The 20232-nt window shown below is 34.4% G+C and overlaps 1 protein-coding gene and 1 long non-coding RNA gene across 2 annotated transcripts; both read left to right on the top strand.

Annotated features, from left to right (window-relative positions):
• Nucleotides 1-711: 711 nt before the first annotated feature.
• Nucleotides 712-1432, top strand: LOC144560364 (uncharacterized). The gene is made up of 3 exons (XR_013513382.1): nucleotides 712-743; nucleotides 845-934; nucleotides 1355-1432. It is a non-coding gene; the product is annotated as an uncharacterized LOC144560364 (long non-coding RNA).
• Nucleotides 1433-5155: 3723 nt separating this feature from the next.
• LOC144561012 (allene oxide synthase 2-like) lies at nucleotides 5156-6807 on the top strand. The gene has a single exon (XM_078310235.1). The coding sequence runs from the start codon at nucleotides 5242-5244 to the stop codon at nucleotides 6703-6705; it is 1464 nt and encodes a 487-aa protein (XP_078166361.1). The 5' UTR covers nucleotides 5156-5241; the 3' UTR covers nucleotides 6706-6807.
• The last annotated feature ends 13425 nt before the right edge of the window (nucleotides 6808-20232 follow it).

Consider the following 20232-nt stretch of genomic DNA (forward strand, 5'->3'; position numbering starts at 1 on the left):
ATTTTATCCATTTCAGCTCTAGTATGTGAATTTCTGAAAATGTTGCATGCTTTGGTTGCTTAATCAAGTTTAACAATCCATTACAATTGTGCCAGCACACTGTAAATGTGTAGTTCTTTGAAGTATCATGGTAACTTTTAAATAGTTTTCACATTTATGTCTTTATATTATATAAAACAGAATGGTGCCTTCATGGTTGGTTGCATGCGCTCCCATTGGTAAGTTCTCTTTTAATGTTCAATTTTCATTAATTTTTCATTTTACTTTTAGTTGCCTCATTCTTAAGACTTCTGTTTTAATAATCTACAAGGTGCATTTTACTGTGCACATTGAAAAAAACTACAGACCTTCATACAAATAGACTTGTGATACGATACTTGGCAATTACTTCTGTCTTAATTCATAGTCTTACTAACTACTTGCACATTACAATTGAACTTTTATTTGAGCCTCGAATGGTGCATGTTTCAGTTCTGCTATACACCTTTAAAATCATGTTCTTTTGTTGTATTGGGCTTATTAGGTTTCCTTGTTAATTGAGATATCTAATTAGTGAGCTACTTGATAGTTACCGTTGTACCGATTTAGTTCTATTACTCTTCAATGTTTATATTTTCTAATAATATAACCTTATTATAAGTACGTGCGGCTAAACTCGTTATTTTTGTTAAGCTTCTATAGGATATTTTGGGAGTTCAATTGGAAGAAAAAAGCAAGGCAGAACTTGCTACTTTACCTACATGGTATTTACTTTTCCTTTTTCTCTCTAAAAGTACAAAAACCTTAATATAAATATATACTATTAATTACTGGATGTAATTTTTGAAACATGGTCTGAATATAGGCATTGCATTGTGGTTAGCTGCACGAGGTGCTGGAATGTAGATGGTGAGATCTATCAACTGTTAGAAAATAGCACCAACCATCAACAAGAGTAAGCAAGCACATAATTGTTATTAACCTTGACTACTGCTCATTAATCCAACGACACAGCATTATAATTTGTTAATTTGTAGTTGGAAGGCAACACAAAAGTTCACATGGTTTAGAGTTCCATTAATTCTTGAAGGAAGAGCATAAAAACAAAGCTCTCCTGATAACCATGCATTTCATGTATTTGGAGTGATTGGTAGATAATTATTAAATGGAAATGTTTATGATGCAAAATGAGTACTAAAATGTTGGTGTGTGGCTGAAGCATAATTGGTGCATACTAACAGAGGTTTATTTTAAAATTCAAGGGGTTTAGAATATTTCTTGCATTAGTAAGTTACTGAGTTGTAAAAATAACATAGCTATACAACTTTTCATTAAAAAAAATTATTAAATGAAAGTACCCTTTTTTTCTAAAAAGATACAGGTGGAGTAACAAGATTTGTGAGTATCAAGCTCAAACTGGATAAGAGGTTGCAAGGAGTGAAGCCGCAATGATCCAATGGCGAGGGAAAAATGTTTTCACTGGTAAAATTGTACCAGTATATATTTATAAATTCTGAAAAAGCCATAATTTTTTTGGAAATACTGTGTTGCAAGGTGTTGAATTTTTTTTTTTGGAAATACTGTCTTTAATATTTCCAAGGGATAATATTTTTGGGTGTATAGCAATGTGCAAGTACACGGTGTTGTGTTGTAATGGGTTTTCGATATTTTTTGATACAATGTGTGTTGATTATGCTATATTAATGCTTTATTCTTATTAAAAGGTTTATGCTTATTAAATGCTTTATGATGTTTTTCTCAATGTGTTTTCTATCGATTTGTAAGATGTGTTCTCAGTTTGAATGAGAATTGGGGATTGTAAAGGAATACTGGGTTGGTACTGGGAGGATTGTCCAATGAAAGCATTCTGGTACCAAAAATAGGAGGCTAGTAATTCCAGAGGTATATCCATGGAAAAAATGCACGGGCCCATTCAAATAATAGTGCCAATTTCTGACCAAGTGGGGCCCACTTTCGCTGGTCATGGATATGCTGGGGTGGGTCCCCCGTAAACTATCCTTGAAAATACTCAAGTGGGTCCCAGGGGTGTCACCTTTGGAAATGTTCAAGTGGGATCCATGTTCCCTCCCCTTGAAAATAATCTGGTGGGCTCCACGATGCTCCCCTTGAAAATAATCTGGTGGGCTCCACGATGCTCCCCTTGAAAATAATGTAGACAGTGGCCAAATTTGAAAGTATTTCCAACGGCCCTTTTTCCAAGGGTAGTCTCTTGAAAAAAGCTAGAAAAGAGTATTTTCAACGGTCCCCTTGAAAATACTGACTATTTCCAAGGAGGGTATTATCAACGGTAGCATTTTCAAGGGTAGCGCTTGAAAATGACGATTTTTGGGCTTTTTTCAAGGGTAATCCCTTGGAAAAAGCCATTTTTGGGAGCATGAAAAAAGAGTGAATTCTAGTAGTGAGAGAACTAGGTAAATTATTGAGATTTGAGAACGAGAGAGCGTCGGCTAGGTTAAATTATGACTCTCTATTTTGGATTTTAATTTCATCAGGTAAATGAACAACTGATATTATTATGAGATTCGAACCATAAAAGTTCACGAACCCATTTCGATCGAACCAGACCCAGTTTCAATTTGGTTTGAATTAATTTCAAACCGAACCTGATTTGGTTCGTTTCAGTTCAAACTAATTCTGAATCGAATTAACTCGAATCAAACTGAATCAAATCCGAATCAAATCACGAACTACGAATTTTGCCAGCCCTAGTCAAATGCATACTGAAATTAAATTAATAAATTATATGACTTTGCGGTCAATTTATCTAAGACTGAAATTAAGTTAAATTATGAAATTTTAATTTTTTTAGAAATAAGAAATTTGATTGGTCGACGATGCATTACGGCACTTATGATTTTATTTTCAATTTATTTTAGCTTGATTTAAGAAAATAATGGTAAGATTAGTTAATACATTTCGGCAAGTGATCATGTCTTCTATTAAAAAGTAAAGACAGAAAACAATAAATTATCAGAGCCCTTCATTTCCCGAGATTTTTATTTTTACCCAAAAAATAAATAATTTTATTATAAATAACCACGTTTTTTGAAAAAATTTATTTCTACCCAAACCGCATATATTATGTGCGGCCCGAATTAAAAATTCGGACCGTATAGAATATATGTGGTCCGAAATTTTTTTTTTTTTGGATTTAAAAATTCGGACCGCCTAGAATATTTGCGGTCCGAATTTTTTTTTGTTTTTGTTTTTGTGTTTTTCAAATGGCCTAGGCAATTTTTGAGTGATAATATCTCACGATCTGTTTAGAGATTTTGGATGAAACTTCACAGTCTTGTTCTACGATGTCAAGACTACATGTCGGTCAATTTTCATGAATTTTGAAGATGTTTTCCTATGTTAATTAGGGATGCAAAGTTGGACTCAGAAGCACTCCTTTAGCAGTTCGGACAATTTTTGAGTGATGATATCTCACGATCTGTTAAAAGATTTTAAATAAAACTTCACAGACTTGTTCTACGATGTCAAGACTACATGGAAGCATGAGTACCTTCCCGAATACCTCCAGGTTCTTAATTTATTCTCCTTTCATATGTGCAGTTATAAAGTTTCCTGGTATTTTGTAGTTGCAAACTAAACCCTGCATTTTGTACTTTCAACAAAACTCCAGTTTGTTTCTGGGTTTTCTCAATTGATTCACTAGAGTTTTTTTTTCATTTGGTTCACGTGTCTGTGAATTGCACATAAACATTTTTCATTAAGCAAACTAATACCTTTTTATTCAATTGATTTTTGGAATATCTTATCAGTTATCACGGTCTGGCAAAGCTGTCAGAATTCAATTGGATACAGATCTTCATTGTGGGCTACTCAAAATCTTTGCTGTTTGGAAATATATATAGAACAAATGTTGGTTTATTTGTTGCAAGTATTAGATATACCGGGTCTTATTTTCATGTATTTGGTGAAATTTGCATAACAAAATATTTTTGGATTGTTTTTCCTAGTTCCTTTCCTGTCGGTCTTGACATCGTAGAACAAGTCTGTAAAGTTTTATTTAAAATCTCTGAATAGATCGTGAGATATCATCACTCAAAAATTGCCCGAACTGCTAATGGAGTGCTTCTGAGTCCAAATTTGCATCCCTGGTTATCATAGGAAACCATCTTTAAAATTCATGAAAATTGACCGACATGTAGTATTGACATCGTAGAACAAGTCTGTAAAGTTTTATTTAAAATCTCTGAACAGATCGTGAGATATCGTCATTCAAAAATTTCCCGAACTGCTAAATGAGTGCTTCTGAGTCCAACTTTGCATCCCTGGTTAACATAGGAAACCATCTTCAAAATTCATGAAAATTGACCGACATGTGGTCTTGACATCGTAGAATAAGTCTGTGAAGTTTTATTTAAAATCTCTTAACAGATCGTGAGATATCATCACTCAAAAATTGCCCGAACTGCCAAAGGAGTGCTTCTGAGTCCAACTTTGCATCCCTGGTTAACATAGGAAACCATCTTCAAAATTCATGAAAATTGACCGACATGTAGTATTGACATCGTAGAATAAGTATGTAAAGTTTTATTTAAAATCTCTGAACAGATCGTGAGATATCATCACTCAAAAATTCCCCGAACTGCTAAATGAGTGCTTCTGAGTCCAACTTTGCATCCCTGGTTAACATAGGAAACCATTTTAAAAATTCATGAAAATTGACCGACATGTAGTCTTGACATCGTAAAACAAGTCTGTGAAGTTTTATTTAAAATCTCTTAACAGATCATGAAATATCATCACTCAAAAATTGCCCGAACTGCTAAAGGAGTGCATCTGAGTCCAATTTTGCATCCCTAGTTAACATAGGAAAACATCTTCAAAATTCATGAAAATTGACCGACATATAGTCTTGACATCGTAAAACAAGACTGTGAAGTTTCATCCAAAATCTCTAAACAGATCGTGAGATATTATCACTCAAAAATTGCCTAGGTCATTTGAAAAAAGCAAAAAAAAAAAAAAAAATCGAACCGCAAATATTCTAGGCGGTCCGAATTTTTAATTCGGGCCGCACATAATATATGCGGTTTGGGTAGAAATAAAAATTTTCGAAAAAGATGGTTATTTCTAATAAAATTATTTATTTTCTGGGTAAAAATAAAAATCTCGGTTCATTTCTGCTATATATACTGGTTATCTTATGCATGAAGGTAATCCTTGAGCTCTAGAACTCTAAAACCTTCTTAAAACCAATAACATAATAGTAACTAGCGAGCTAGTTCCATGGCCAACTCAAGCAAAGGTACCATTGAAGAACGGTCGAAATCTGGCCTACCAATAAAACCGATTCCGGGCAGCCATGGCATCCCCATCATCTCTCCGATCTATGACCGTCTGAATTTTTTTTATTTCCAAGGCCACATGGAGTATTTCAAATCACACGTGACCAAGAACAGTTCGACGGTTGTGCGGATGAACATGCCGCCTGGCATGTTCATATCTCGCAACCCCCGTGTTATTGCTGTTCTCGATGCAAAGAGCTTCCGTGTACTGTTCGACCCATCTAAGGTTGAAAAGAAGAACACTTTCACTGGCACATACATTCCACCCGTCTCTCTCTACTCGGGCATCCGCCCGATGGCCTACCTTGACACCACTGAGCAGCTACACTCATCCCTCAAATCTTTTTCATTTCACATGTTGGCATCTCGCAAGTCAGAGTTCATACCCAGTTTCCATAAAGCATACTCTTCTCTTTTCGATACGGTCGAAGAAAAGTTAGCCTCTGGCCCCGTGGAGTTCAACACCCTTAACCAATCTGCAGCCTTTGATTTCACATGCAATGCATTCCTCGGTGCTGTGCCAAGCGATGTAATTGGTCCCTCGGCATCTAATAAAGTCGCAATATGGCTGCTATTACAACTCCACCCAGTAGCAAGCCACCTCTCTAAATTCATCCCATGGCCTATTGAGGACCTCCTCTTGCATTGCTGTCAACTTCCGCCATTCCTCGCCCGTAGCAACTATGAAGCCCTCGAAGAGTTCTTTTCCAAATCTGGCGAATCTTTGCTAAATGAGGCTTCCGAAAAGTTCGGGCTCTCACGCCATGTGGCACTTCACAACCTAATTTTCATGACCTCATTCAATGCGAACGCTGGTTTCAAAATTTTCATGCCGATCATCCTCAAATGGCTTACGCAAGCTGGGCCAACACTGCATGGCCGATTGGCACAAGAAATCCGATCGGTGGTTCAGTCCTATAATGGCATAATTACCTTGGATGCTCTCGAGAAAATGGAGCTCACCAAATCAGTCGTCTGGGAAGCATTGCGCCTAGACCCACCTGTAGAGAATCAATTCGGCCATGCAAGAACCGATCTCGTAATAGAAAGCCATGACACGGCTTTCAAAGTGAAGAAAGGAGAGATGATATGCGGATACCAGCCCCTCGCGATGAGGGATGAGAAAGTATTTAGAAATGCTGAAGAATTCGTAGCTGACCGATTTGTTGGCAATCACGGAAAGAAGTTGTTGGAGTACGTGTACTGGTCGAATGGGCCAGAGACAGTCACGCCAGCAGTGGGGAACAAGCAGTGCCCGGGAAAGGACATGGTGATATTGGTTGGTCGATTGTTCGTTGCGGATCTATTCCTTCGTTACGACACATTCTCGGCAGTGCATGATGGAATGCTTCTCGGGCTCGAGCCGAAGATGGTAATAAAATCTGTCAAGAAGTCTTCATATTAATGAGCAAGATATAATTTGTAATATCTTTGTTTTGTTGAAATTAAATATTTTGTGTAATTTAAGCTATTATGCTTCAATAAAAAGATGTCTTCTTTGTGTGAACATCTCTAATTAAACCTCCAAGCAAAAGGAAACGGAAATGAAAAAAAAAGACGGTTTACAACAAATATATATGTATTTTCTTAAAAACAATTTGGAAATATATAACAATATTTTTATGGTCAAAATCTAATTATTAGGGGTTCAAGCATCTGCAATTTCTATGGATGAAATGAATGTGTGTCAACACCTTGGGCTCTTTTGGTTGTGACTTAACTGCAATTTCTATGTTCTGAATCTTATTGATAAAATTGACACCCAAAATATAACACATAAATTACACACTTGGTTAAGTACTGAATTTAATCCTTTTTGTTTTAACACATACTAATATAAACTATTTTCTGGTTTGTCTCATTCATGTTACCAATCAAGAACAGTGCTAAAACAGCAGAATTTTTGCTGGAGTATAAGGAATATCTTTGCAAATCCTTTAAAAGTAGTGCACAAAGCACTTCATCTTAATTTTGATGTTGGAATTGTCTTTGTCCATTGACGAGGGTTCTGAGTGTGTAAACAACATGCAATTAGGCAACTACATTTCCATAGGTTGCAATTTTATGCAAATTTCATATGCATATGTAGGCTTTGTGTTAAAAAGGTCTTTATCATAGACATAGACAGGCTGGACTACTTCAGAAGAATATTATTTATTCGAAGAATTTATGAATCGCAAAGGACTCAGAAGGATCGAACATTAACTCTTCTTAATGCTCACTTACGACGGGACTAACAAATTGTAATTTCCGAACACTTAATTAAATTTAGAATATGCTAAACAAACAGTAATTAATCTTCGCATAGAACATGGTTAATGGGTCAGATTTGTTTTTTTTTTTCAAACTTATTAAAGCTTCAATTAATAATAAATGAAGTGTTTTTCATGATGCAATTCGACAAAGAGAAGTTTGTTGGTTCAGTCTTGGTTATATATTTCGTTTGTTCTTTTGAGGTACTTAGTATGGCATGATTGAGTTATGATAGCATGCATACACCTTACAAATTAGGGTTACAGGCTAAGTTACTCGCTGATAATTTGATCTTGAGATGTAGTTTACGCTAACAACTCGCCAAAATTAACGCGTGGTAGTGACTCTATCTTTTGGTCGGGAAGAGGCAGAAAAATGCACAAGCAAGCAAAGCAGCTATCAGTTCCTAGGACAACATTAGAAACTTTCAGATTTATATTCTTGAACCAGAGCGGATCCCATTAGCAGGACCCGTTAAGAAAGGAGACACTCAAGGCGACATGGGGAAACAGGAAACCCTCTCTAATGGAGATGGTTGGTACATGGTACTGGCACGCCGGGAGAAGCAGCAAGCAGCTGGCAACAAGCACCAACAGCCTAGCAAGGCAGGGTGGCGACACCGTTAGTCTACACTCCTCAGAAATGAGCAAGATAGGATGACAATCATAGTAGGAATTATTGATATCAGGATCGAAATTGGAGTATCGGCTCAGAATCGGAGTTTTTTTTTTTCTTTATAACACTACTAGAATTCCCGGTAATAGCAACGGTACTAGGTGGTTTTAGCAAGGGTAATAAGAGCCCTTGCAATAGAAATTGAGATTCTGATTTCTTCCGAATAAATTAATATATTTGCAACGGCAACCCCTTGCAAATAAGCACGCTTGCTAATGTCTTATACTTACCCTTGCTAATGTCTCCTATTGCGCTTGCAAATTAGTCCCAGACGGTCACAACACACTAGTTGCAAGGGGCACCGTTGCAAATAAAATAAAGGGTTCTGTTTACATTATTTTATTGTGCAGGTCATTATTATTTGCAAGGGGGGCCGTTGCAATTGTTTTTGAGTTGTGAAGGTCCTAACTATTTGCAAGAGGCACCCTTGCTAATGTTTTGTAAGGTGCATTTTATATTATTTTATTGTAAAAGACGTTAATTAGTATTATCCAGAGAGACACCCTTGTACGGAGACAACAAAAATTAGTATTATCCTATAACTAATGAGACTACAAATTAAAATAAAACAAGGTGTATATATCCCAGTGGTTGTGTAGTTGAAGGCTCATCAAAAGGTCAACAGTTCAATATTGTATTCATTTACTTGTATAGAAGGTAAATGATATTAGATAAATGAAGAATCTGGATGCATTAACACAAAACAATATTACACTGGATTAGAGGTGGTAATATATTTTTTTTCAATATTACACAGGATTCCATAAAAAAATATATATATAGAAGGGAAAAAAACAAAAAATATTACATCCTACTTTACAAAGTAATTGAGATACACAAATAATTCACCAAATTGCCACAACACATACATGTATTGATTTACCAATTAAAAATTTGATTTTCTTTTTGTGGAGTACCCACTGTGTACATATGAAGTTAATGTATTGTATACAACCCACAAATTAATAGAATAGCCCCCCCATGATTATCTTCATTTGAATCGATAGTAAATTCACCATACTTTCAGATTAATGTATGTATTTGAGACAGGAGATTAATGTATTTGAGACAAATACTGACCATATATACAACTGGTACGATAACAATAAGAAAAAATACTGTCCATATGTAACAGAGAAACAATAAAAAAAAATAACATAAAGGGCTTCTATGTTTGTATATCGTACCAGTTTGGAGAAACAATAAAACATTACCACAATGTAAACTTCAATCCCAGTTTCTCAGAAAGTTTTATGGTCATGCGTCTTTGGGAGACTCAGTTTTGGAGCCTTCGAACTTGACGCAACCTGCTGCAGCTTTCTGAACAGCAGCTGGTGTGCCAGTTCAAATTGCTTTGTCTCACATTTTTCCCACACAGTACCCCTTCAAAATTTTACATAACCCTCCCATATATATCTAATGTAATTCCACAAAATATCAAGTAAAAATAAGAAAGGTAACATCTGTTTTTGTACACATTTCTCCAACAGTCCATAATTTCTCAGAATCTGGACTGGTCATAGAAAATACTGTACCAGTAGACATTAGGGTATTAATTTCTCCAACAGTCCCCCTGAGTGGATGTGGTGGAGTCTACGGGAGACTACCAGGGTGATGTTAGCTCGAGTCTCCCAGTTTAGTGGGGTCTGGCCAGAGCCTCGGTTCCCTATTTGGCAAAGAGAAGCATGAAATTAGATTGTAGAAACCTAAATTCTCAAAGTATAATTAAAGCTTGTGAGAATTTTGTGCAGATGTTGGTCTCACAAGGTTGATACCAGTTAAGTACCACAGCATCACTGTCAATGCACTATACCTTGACCTTGTACTTCTCAGCAAGTTTATCATGTAACCACTCAGACTTAAGAATGCACATGATTCAACGGGGCATTTCATCAAACACCTCGTGAGTATAGTGGAAGTGTAGCCAAATTAACAACAACAGTAACAAAGAAATTCAATTAACCAATTAATTTTAGTTGATCTTGAATTTACTACTCACCAATTTGTGTATCCTTAGCAGGAGGACCAAAGGGGATTAAGCTCAGATATCTTATCTGGGCTCCGCAACCTGAAGAGGGGAGGGTGAGATTGATTGGGGAAGTGGGGTGCAGCCTGAAGAGGGAAAGGCACCATTGAGAATCGTCTAATTGCTTCTTTGGATGAATTATCGGGGCTGTCGGGAAGCGAGTGCTACAAATTCAAAACTGTAAAAGGTATTGGCGGGGATGGTTTGGTGGGGATTTAGGGCTTGGTTGGAGAGAAGTATCTAGTGAAAATTGAGAGGGAAATAAATTTTCACAAAAGTTCAGAGAGGGAGAAGTGAAATTTGAGAGGAGGGAATCAAAATTTTGAGTTCGATAAACTCCTCCACCAGAAAAAGGAGAAGGCGGGTGGTAAGAAGAGAAAATAAAAACAAGTTAAGGTTCTACACGACAGATATTGGAACTCAATTTGAAATTTCATATTAGTCTTGAATTTAAATTGCAGATAAATTTCATATTAGTCTTGAGAAGAAATTAAAATTATTTCACTTGTATATTTAAAATTTATTGCAAAATATATTAAGTTGAGTGGTATTTTACAAGGTCAAATTATTAAAGTCAGAATAAAATTAAAAGTTAACAAAATAATTTTTATGATTTACATATGTATAGATTAGATAAAACATATACTACAAAATAATATAAGATAATTAAAAAGAAGATTTTAAAATCCTTACTATTTTTCTATGATTTACATATGCATAGATTAAAATTAAGTTGAGTGGTTTTTTAAATCCTTACTGCTTTTCTAAAAAAATTGATACTTGATAAAATAAATTAAGTTGAGTGACTTTTTTTAAATCAAAATATTTTTCAGAAAAACAATTTTTTAGAAAATATTATGAAAATGAAACAAAATATAATTAGGTAATTCACGCACGACAAATAGTATGAAAAAAATATTTTTAAAATTTTTATGGTTTCTCTGGTCAGATAAAATTAAAAGTACAACAAATAATATTAAAAAAATGAAATTTATTTATGAAATTTATGCAACAATTAATGTTATAACATATTTATTACTTAATTATTTGATTTTGACACATTAAATTGTATAGCATTACATGCATGTTGCTTACTTGACTCATATCTTCAATGTATGAACATGAAACATAAACTCTTGTTTCGTGAGTTAATGAAGATGCACGAGAATATGTCACCGATGGTCGATCGGAACCGTTTAAATTAAAAAACACTACATTTATTGTCTTGTATCTAAGTTTGATAAAATTTTGTTTTTATTTACCCATCCATCTAGTTAATTGAAAATTGAAGTATCGTATGGCCATAAACACTTCGTGTTGGATCGAAGACCATACATAATAAAACTTCCAAACTTTTATGTTGGTTACGTTTATTGTTCTCCCTTGATCATTTTAAAACAAATTTGGAAAGATTTTATTACAGATCGACCGTTGATTTTCCGCGTGAAAATGAATGGTCCGAAAATGTTTTCTAAATTTGAAGGGACATATAATGATGAATGTATATAAAAATGACAATAATAAGTATTATTTGGCTATATAAGATGGAAATAATTAAAATTTATTTTTTTTGAATTTTTTAAATATTATTTGTTGTACATACATTATCCAATTAGTAAATATCAAACTCTAAACCGTTCGATAGATAATGAATGGTCTTGATGTCTTTATTTTAGAGATTGTGGGTAAGAAGTCCCTATTCTCTGAGGTAATATAATATTGCTTTTTAGATGCGGTTTTAAATGATACACCAGATGTTTTAATATTCGTGCAAAACTCTTCTTAGACGACCCTGATTTAAACAAAAATATTATGTTACCTTGGAGTATATTACGATACAGAGCATCTTCTATTTTTCTTCTCTGTTGTGGACTTGGGGAACTTAGGGTTTATTTTCATTTCTCTCCAAACATTCATTTCGGCGCCTTCCTAAATTTTCATTTCCCTCCTAAAAATTCAGATTCTCCTTATTACGGTAAAATCTAACTCTCTAAAAGCTCTCCGCCATCTCTCTTTCTCTCTTTCGCTCTTTCGCTCTAATGCCTCAAATCGGCGCCTATTAGCATTGATCACAGCAAAGACGCGCTCACGCCCCCTCTTTCATTGCCTCCCCCCGCACACATATAATCCAACCACCAAACCCTCGTGCAAGGCTGGAGGCGGCTCAGGTGGTGCGATCGCTGGCCTGGTGCGGACGTGCAGCGTGTGCTCAGGCGAGGCTAGATTTGGGCGTGCGGGGTTGGTCGGTTGACGAGGTACGGGGCTGACGAGCACATTGAGGTATGCCTTCACATTTTTTTCCTTAATTATTTTTCTAGAATAATTACTGCCTGAATTTTTATTGATTAATCAAACTATTTACTAAAACCATTGCATAACAGATTTGTAGGAATTAAGGTTGCAACTCGATTGCAGGAATTTCTCAAAGATGCTTTTCTACAAGCAGTTGACGGGCTCATCCATTCATAGTATCGTAAGCCCCAAATTCTTCATGCATACCAGACTAATTGAAATTGCCCCCCAAATTCTTTAATCGGTCAACTACTTCACTACGTTGCATTTGAACTTTCTTGTTAGTTGTGTAATTGCAATTCATTTAAGCCCAAATGACTTCTAAATTGTTCTCAAGTATGTAACTAATCATCAACTTAAATCAACCTAGATTCAATTTGTCATCAATCCTGTAACCATATATGGTCATGTCGTGTGCCATTGCAAGTGAGACCGATCTGTTGGATTAATGCAAGTGAGACCGATCTGTTGGATTAATGCATGGTAGAGGCATGTATGCAAGTGAAACCTACATGTGCCTTTTCTACCTTATCTGATTCTGTGATTTCCAAAAAACCGAGCCAAGTGAAACCTACATGTATTCTGTGACTTCTTTTTTTCTTGGACTAGCAGACAGTGGCTATGTCGTGTGCCATTGCAAAGCGTTTGATAGAATCAAAGCAAACCACCCCACATCTCTATTTGTCTAAAGGTATGTGTTTGGATATATAATTGTTTCAACTTGACATATTCAATCACATAATGAAACCATTTTATGAGTTATGCAACCATTTAAGGTAACCACATTATTACTCAGAAATCTTTATCATTTCTCTACTTAATTAACATTAATTATTTTTCTTGAAACACAAGGTTTATGTGATTTATATGGAAAGTGCTACAAAAGAAGGAAATGAAGTTGGTACCCATGATGTTTCATTGAACCATGACAATCAAATGCTTGCTTCTGTTCACGATAGAAGGTAAAAGAAGAAAATATGTTGTTTTTGTTCATTTAATAAGGTTCAATTGAAAATTTTATCTTATAAAAGATATATATCAATGATGTCACTTTTAGCACTTATTAAATATTTTGATTGTTTATTTCATTAGGTATTTGATTGCGAAGACTATTTTGAACATTCTTAAATGCTGCTTCTGATGATTGGTGCTAATGGCAAATTTCAGAATTATGCAACTAATTTCTTGACTGTAATTTATTTTGTAAAAATTGTTAAATGGGTGGTCGATGTATTTTGGGCATATTTAGAAGTTCATTTCATTACTGTTGTTGTAATGTATATTGGTACAATGTATAATAATTGTACTATATTGATTAATGTTTATTAAATGTTATATCTTTATATTTAAATGTGTTTATGTAAATTTGGTTCAATAGAATTGTAACAGTTTATTGGGTTGGTACTGGGTTGGTATCGGGGTGGTACCAGATTGATACAATGAGGGAAGATTATAGAATTAGAGCATGCAAAAAGTATTAATTATGTCTTTGCAAATAGTCAGGTGGGGCCCATGTTTGATAACCTTGCTAATAATCTGGTGGAACCCATGCGTGACATCCTTGCAAATAATAAGTGGGACCCACAAATGATATCCTTGCTAATAACTAGGTGGGACCCACGAGGGACATCCTTGCAAATACTAAGTGGGTCCTACGATACGTATGCTTGCTAATACTCAGTTGACCACGCGGAAAGTCTAGGGAAATGTTTTAGCAAGCGTAGGCGCTTGCAAAAAGTCAGAAATTGAGCATTTGCATGGAGGTTTAAAGCAACGGTAGTTATTGCAAGCGTAACGCTTGCAAATGGCGTTTTTGGGGCCTATAGCAAGGGTAAGCCGTTGCAACAAGCCCAATCCCACCGTTGCTATTACTGGGAATTCTAGGAGTGTAATTTGCTATACGTGAGAATCGGCTCAGAATCAAATCGGACTCAGCCAATACTAATACGTATCAGCCGATCCGTATTGGTATCGGCCGATATTTCCTACTATGATGACAATCTCATCAAACAACGGCTATAGAAATACAAAACATGCCTTCCCAAGACAATATGGTACAGCTCCCATCTTCTCAGGTACAGCAAAACCCATGATTACAAACACAATAGGCGTGGGAATACAGGGGTAGCATTAATGGCAGCATTACTAATGAAAAACGTTTGCCTAATCCATCACCTCACAATTCAATGAGCATTAATGGCTACCTATTAAACCCCAATACAAAAATGCCCCAGCAGGTACAACATTGTCTCCCGCGTACACCCAACAATCGAGGAAATCTCACCTCACTCACCAACTGAATATAACCCCACCACCTCTCGGGAGAATGTACAAATTGTCTTTCATTTTCAAACTAACAAACAAAATACTCCTCTTCATAAATTATTAACAAAACGTTCTTGTAAGCTTCACTTTTTCTTCCCTTTTATCTCTCTCTCACTTCTCTTCATTTAGTCTCCACCATTTTTTATTTAAAATTGAGAGTTATGCAACATACCAACAAATATAAACACATTTCCTTGTTGCATAATTTTCTTTTAATTTGTTTAATTGGTAGCCGCTGCTTTACCGAATTGCTCCAGTCACTAGTGGAGATTTTTTTATCTATAGAAATTAATAAAATAAATTATACAGAAATAGAAAGAGTGTTTTATTTGTAATATTTTTAGAAAGATCGGGATCATTAGTTCCGATCCATAATTTTAATTATTTTTTCTCATCAAAGTTGTTCATAATGAATACGAAAGTATTAAAATTTTGATTTGGGACTAATAATCTCGATCTTTCTAAAAATGTTGCAAATCTTTCCATTTTCATACATCTTATTTTATTAATTTCTACGGATAAAAAATTATCTTCACTAGTGTCCAACAATTAGTCTTTTTTTTTTATAAAATAATTATATGATGTCACCACATTTTCTTATCTTTTGATAGGTTTGGTTATATTATTGTAGTTTCCTATGGACTATAGACTATGGCTCTTTGACAAGGTAAAAGACATATTTTTTTTATTAATGTATTAACATAAATCATGATAGCAAACTTTAATGTCTCATTCAGTGTAGAAAACATGCCTCACATGAAAGAATGTTAAATTTTTTATCTTAAGGGGCGGTATTAATAAACATTTCTAAATTTGTTTGGTCAGTTATTTTGATGTCTTAAATTTCTTACATAAGTTAAGAGGATCTAAAACCAGATCTACAATTCACAATTCAGCTAGTTAATTATTTGATTGGACAAAATAATGGATTTTGTAATCATTTGAAAGATGAAGAGGGTTCAAATATTTTCAATTTTTGTGCTTTCATCATTTTTAAAATTTATGCGGTACAATAAAACTGTTAAATATAATCTATATTATTTTCTCTATATGTCAATAAAATTATCGTTTTCCAATTATAGTTTTACATGAATTAATAAATTGAAAAATCAACATTCATAATTTATTCACATTGATGCATTTTTGCAAGCTCTGAATTCTAATCAAAATAAAATTAAAATTTTGTAATATTATGTGTGCATAGAGAAAATAATAGAGATCATATATAACTTTTTTTTTATTTAAGTTTTAAACTTGAAGTTATTGTAATTTTTAAAATGAAGACAAAAAAATTGAAGGCACTTGAACCATAGGGCCACCATTGCATTATGCTTTTATATTTAATTTCATAAAAAATAATACTGGTGTAGTATAATGAAATATGTTCCTGTGTACGCAAGCTTGAAAAATGATATAACAAAAATAATAAACTAATCTTGATGCGATGAAGTACAAAATATTTGCGACAAAAAAATTCATATTTGCTACAAAAATAATAAACTAATTTAACACATCATGAAACAATCTCAATACAATTTAATCAGCAACAAAAAAAATTAATAAATATATGCTACATCCAACAAACTTTATGAATAAAGTACAAAATATTAAGAAAATAATATTCGCTACAGACTTCGTGAATATAGACGAAAATATTAATAACATAATAATAAATAATTTTATTATAATTTTTAAATTGAAAGCAATTTAATGACCAACATTAAATAATAAACCAATCTTGATGCATTTTATATTTTATGATCTGTTGTATAATTCTCCATTTGAAATAAAAAAAACTGCATAAAGAGATTGGTTTATTAAATAAAACACGACAAATTATGCAACAAGGATATGTGTTTATATTTGTTGGTATGTTGCATAATCTTTCATTTTAAATAAAAAATGATGGAGAGTAAATAAGGAGAAGTGAGAGAGAGAAAAAGGAAGAGAAAGTAGAGCTCACAATGACATTTTGTTAATAATTTATAAAGAGGGGTATTTTGTTTGTTGGTTTGAAAATAAAAGGCAATTTGTACATTCTCCCCCACCTCTCATTATTTCTCCTCCATTTGGAGAAGGAACCAACTCCACTGCTCTCCAAATAGGAGTAAAATCGAACTGTTTAATCTTTTATGCACGGATCTCAACACAGATGAATGGTTTGATATTGAATAACAGAGTTCTGCTCTCCTATTTGAAGAGCAGCGGAGTTGGTTCCTTTGGAAAAAGGTTTGTGTGTGATATAATGTCCTTTATTTAGGTCTCAGTAGCATGGCTCATTAAATCGGTAAGTAATCGATTCCGATTGTGTCTTCCCTCTGCGTATATCTAATATCAATAAGGCCGATTAGTGTTATCGACTCCAGTAAAGTTGTGTAACTTCAAAAACCATCAGATTGCTTTCATTTGTTTGTTTTGCAAAAGATCTAGTGACTAGTGGTACGGTTCTACAATAAATCATTTTTTCGCATTAATTTTAATTAGACCTAGCTTGATATTGTCACAAAAAAAATCCTGAAACAAGAAAAATTAATTTGAAATGTAAAAGCTTATAGGTAAATCAAAATTAGCTTTAAGTTTGTCATTTTGAAATTGATCTGATTGTTTTAGGTTTAGTTCCCAACAAACTTTCTCGGTGTGCTTAAGCTCGATCATATAGGTTCATTGTTATATTGCACTCTCTAATTAGCATTTATATTTGCAATCTATGTTGCATGGATACGGATACATGTATCATATTGGATACGATACGGATACGGCGATACCGTAATTTTTAATAATCAAGGATACGCTACGTCTATTATATATATTACTTTTTATAATTTTAATTATATTATTAATTCTTATTATATAAATTAATTATTAAAATACAAAACTATAGATAAGTATATATTATATAAAATAGATATTGCCTTCTAACAACAAATAACAAGTGGCTCAGTGGTATTGTACTATTGATTTGTTGCCACAGCTCTTGGTTCTATTCTCCCCAGCATCAAAAAAATTTGATTTTGGCGTGGTGCACCGTGGACCAGACCCTGTTAGGGTTGTTCGCACAGTGCAGTGGACCAGGCGTATCCAACACGTATCAGAGACTGTATCAAAAGAATAAGGATACGCCACGTATCAGGCGCGTATCGGATGCGTATCGATATCGGATACATGTCTGACATGGGTACGGAGCCTATATCGAAGTATCCGAGTAACATAGTTTGAAATTGATATAACTTGCATGCTGAATGGTGTTTTAAATCTAAATGACTTGGCTTGAAGAGACTCAGATTTTACACTACAACAATGGAGCAATATCCACGAGTGTAAAACAAATACTATTGTCGATGATACATTGACGGAAACATGTTATTTATGAGCGTATTAGTATTACCGATAGGAGTTTCCACGACCATTATCTAACAAATGTTTATACTTTATATATATTTTCTTTGGTTAATGTTTTTACTCTAACTACTCTATAATTAAATTAAGACTGTGTATTCAAGCTGTTAATTGCTACTGCTGACTGATATATCATATACCTCTTGGGTAAATTGCTTTGATTTGTTTTTCATATATGCTTACATCCTATTTTTAAATGAAAAGTTGACTTTGACTAAAGTTGAGATGAAATAGTAAGAGACCATGTGAAATGAAATTTCTTTGTTGAAAGGATAGAATGCAAGTAGAATTTGTGTTGCTTAATTTGTTCCTTTTATAAGATGAGAAGAATGGACATAGCTAGGGGTGTTGTGTGTTTATCGGGTTCGGTTTATTTGGTTTTCAACCAAACCAGAAAGGTTCGGATTGAATGGTTCAGTCTATATATATGGTTCAAATCTATGCTTTTATTTTTTCTTAAAAATCCAAAACGGGGCTGGGTTATTGCTCTGATTGGCCTATGGGCTACGCTGGTATTAAGAAACCCAGTAATATAATTTTCTCCAACACTTCCAACTGGAAAGGACCGGCTTACTGTATGACCAAGATAAACCCAAGAAAGAGTGTAGAAGATAATTAAATCAAAATGGCTGGAGTGTTATTGCTGTTGTCAACTGTGCAGAGAGGTGCATTCTGTGGGCAACGCAACTGTTTTCCTGTTATATTTTTGGAGAAGTACATGTACATTTTCTGAGAATAAGCGTTCACACTCCATTGCTGTTCCTTTCGAATAATTTCCTCTTCAAATTTTTCTCCAGTGCCATTTACAAATAAAATAGATTTTGTTACTAAAAGGATGCGATTATATAGCATGTACGTACTGTGCTGAACATAGTGAGCAAACAATTTTTTTTTTTAAATAAATAAGAGGATGATATAATTGTCACACAAATAGTAAATATTTGTGTGAATAAAGTCAGTAATTAATAATGTCTATGGTAGAAGGACATCTAGCTATTGCTGTTTTATCTAACAAGAAAAAAGGAGACTGCTGAGAAAAATATATAATGTGTACCGTTATTAATTTTTACCTCTGGATATATGTTCTTAATACAACATGTTATCTTTTTATGTGTGTGTGTGTGCGCGCGCGTTGGTTTGTGGGGCGATGAACCACTCCATTGTTCGGTGCGAACTAAAGGAGAAGAAATTTCGAGTCACCACCACCTTTGTCATCTCAAACGTCGCGCAGCAGTTCATCCATTCTATATGCAGTTGAGACTTGAATGAGACTACATGTTAAATATATCATCTTTCAGAAGGTGTTGTAGTGGTCTTCTAGAAGATGGTCCTAGTCAAAGGCAGTTAGTCGGGGGATTTGACGTACGTGAGATTGATATTGAGGGTTGTTATGACGGAAATAAATCTGCTGAGATCCAACGGGATATATTGCACGGACCCTGTTATTCCAAATCCAGCCTTTTATTTGTGTTGAGATTTGTGCACAGAAAACATCTTTATTAAGATTCGTGTATTTCAAAATATGAAAGGCTGGATTTGGAATAACAGGGTCCTGCAATCCCGTTGGATCGCAGCAGATTTATTTCCTGTTATCACGGCCCAAGTCCGAATTAAGTATTTGGCAGTAATTGTGTTTAGCTTTCTTTGGCAGTAATTTTGGGCCTATAGGGTTTTACACATAGTAGGAATTATTGGTATCGGGATCAGGATCGGTTCCGGCTGATACCGATACGGGATCGGGGTATCGGATTGGTATCGACTCAGGATCGGGATTTTTTTTTTTTCTTTATGATTTACTACGTGAGGATCGGCTCAGGATCGGATCGGGTAGACCGATACCGATATATATCGGCCGATATTTCCTACTATGGTTTTACATGCAGTCTGATTCTGATAACGTTGATCAATACCCTTTGAAAATGAAAAACTATATAAAACCCTATAAATTTCCCCTTTTGCAAAAAA

The sequence above is a fragment of the Carex rostrata genome, chromosome 10 (assembly GCF_964058835.1).
Source record: "Carex rostrata chromosome 10, lpCarRost1.2, whole genome shotgun sequence".
Lineage (NCBI taxonomy): Eukaryota > Viridiplantae > Streptophyta > Magnoliopsida > Poales > Cyperaceae > Carex > Carex rostrata.

Bases quoted from the DNA above. Each gene is read 5' to 3' on its own strand.
- LOC144561012 (XM_078310235.1), top strand. From the start codon at position 5,242: ATGGCCAACTCAAGCAAAGGTACCATTGAAGAACGGTCGAAATCTGGC.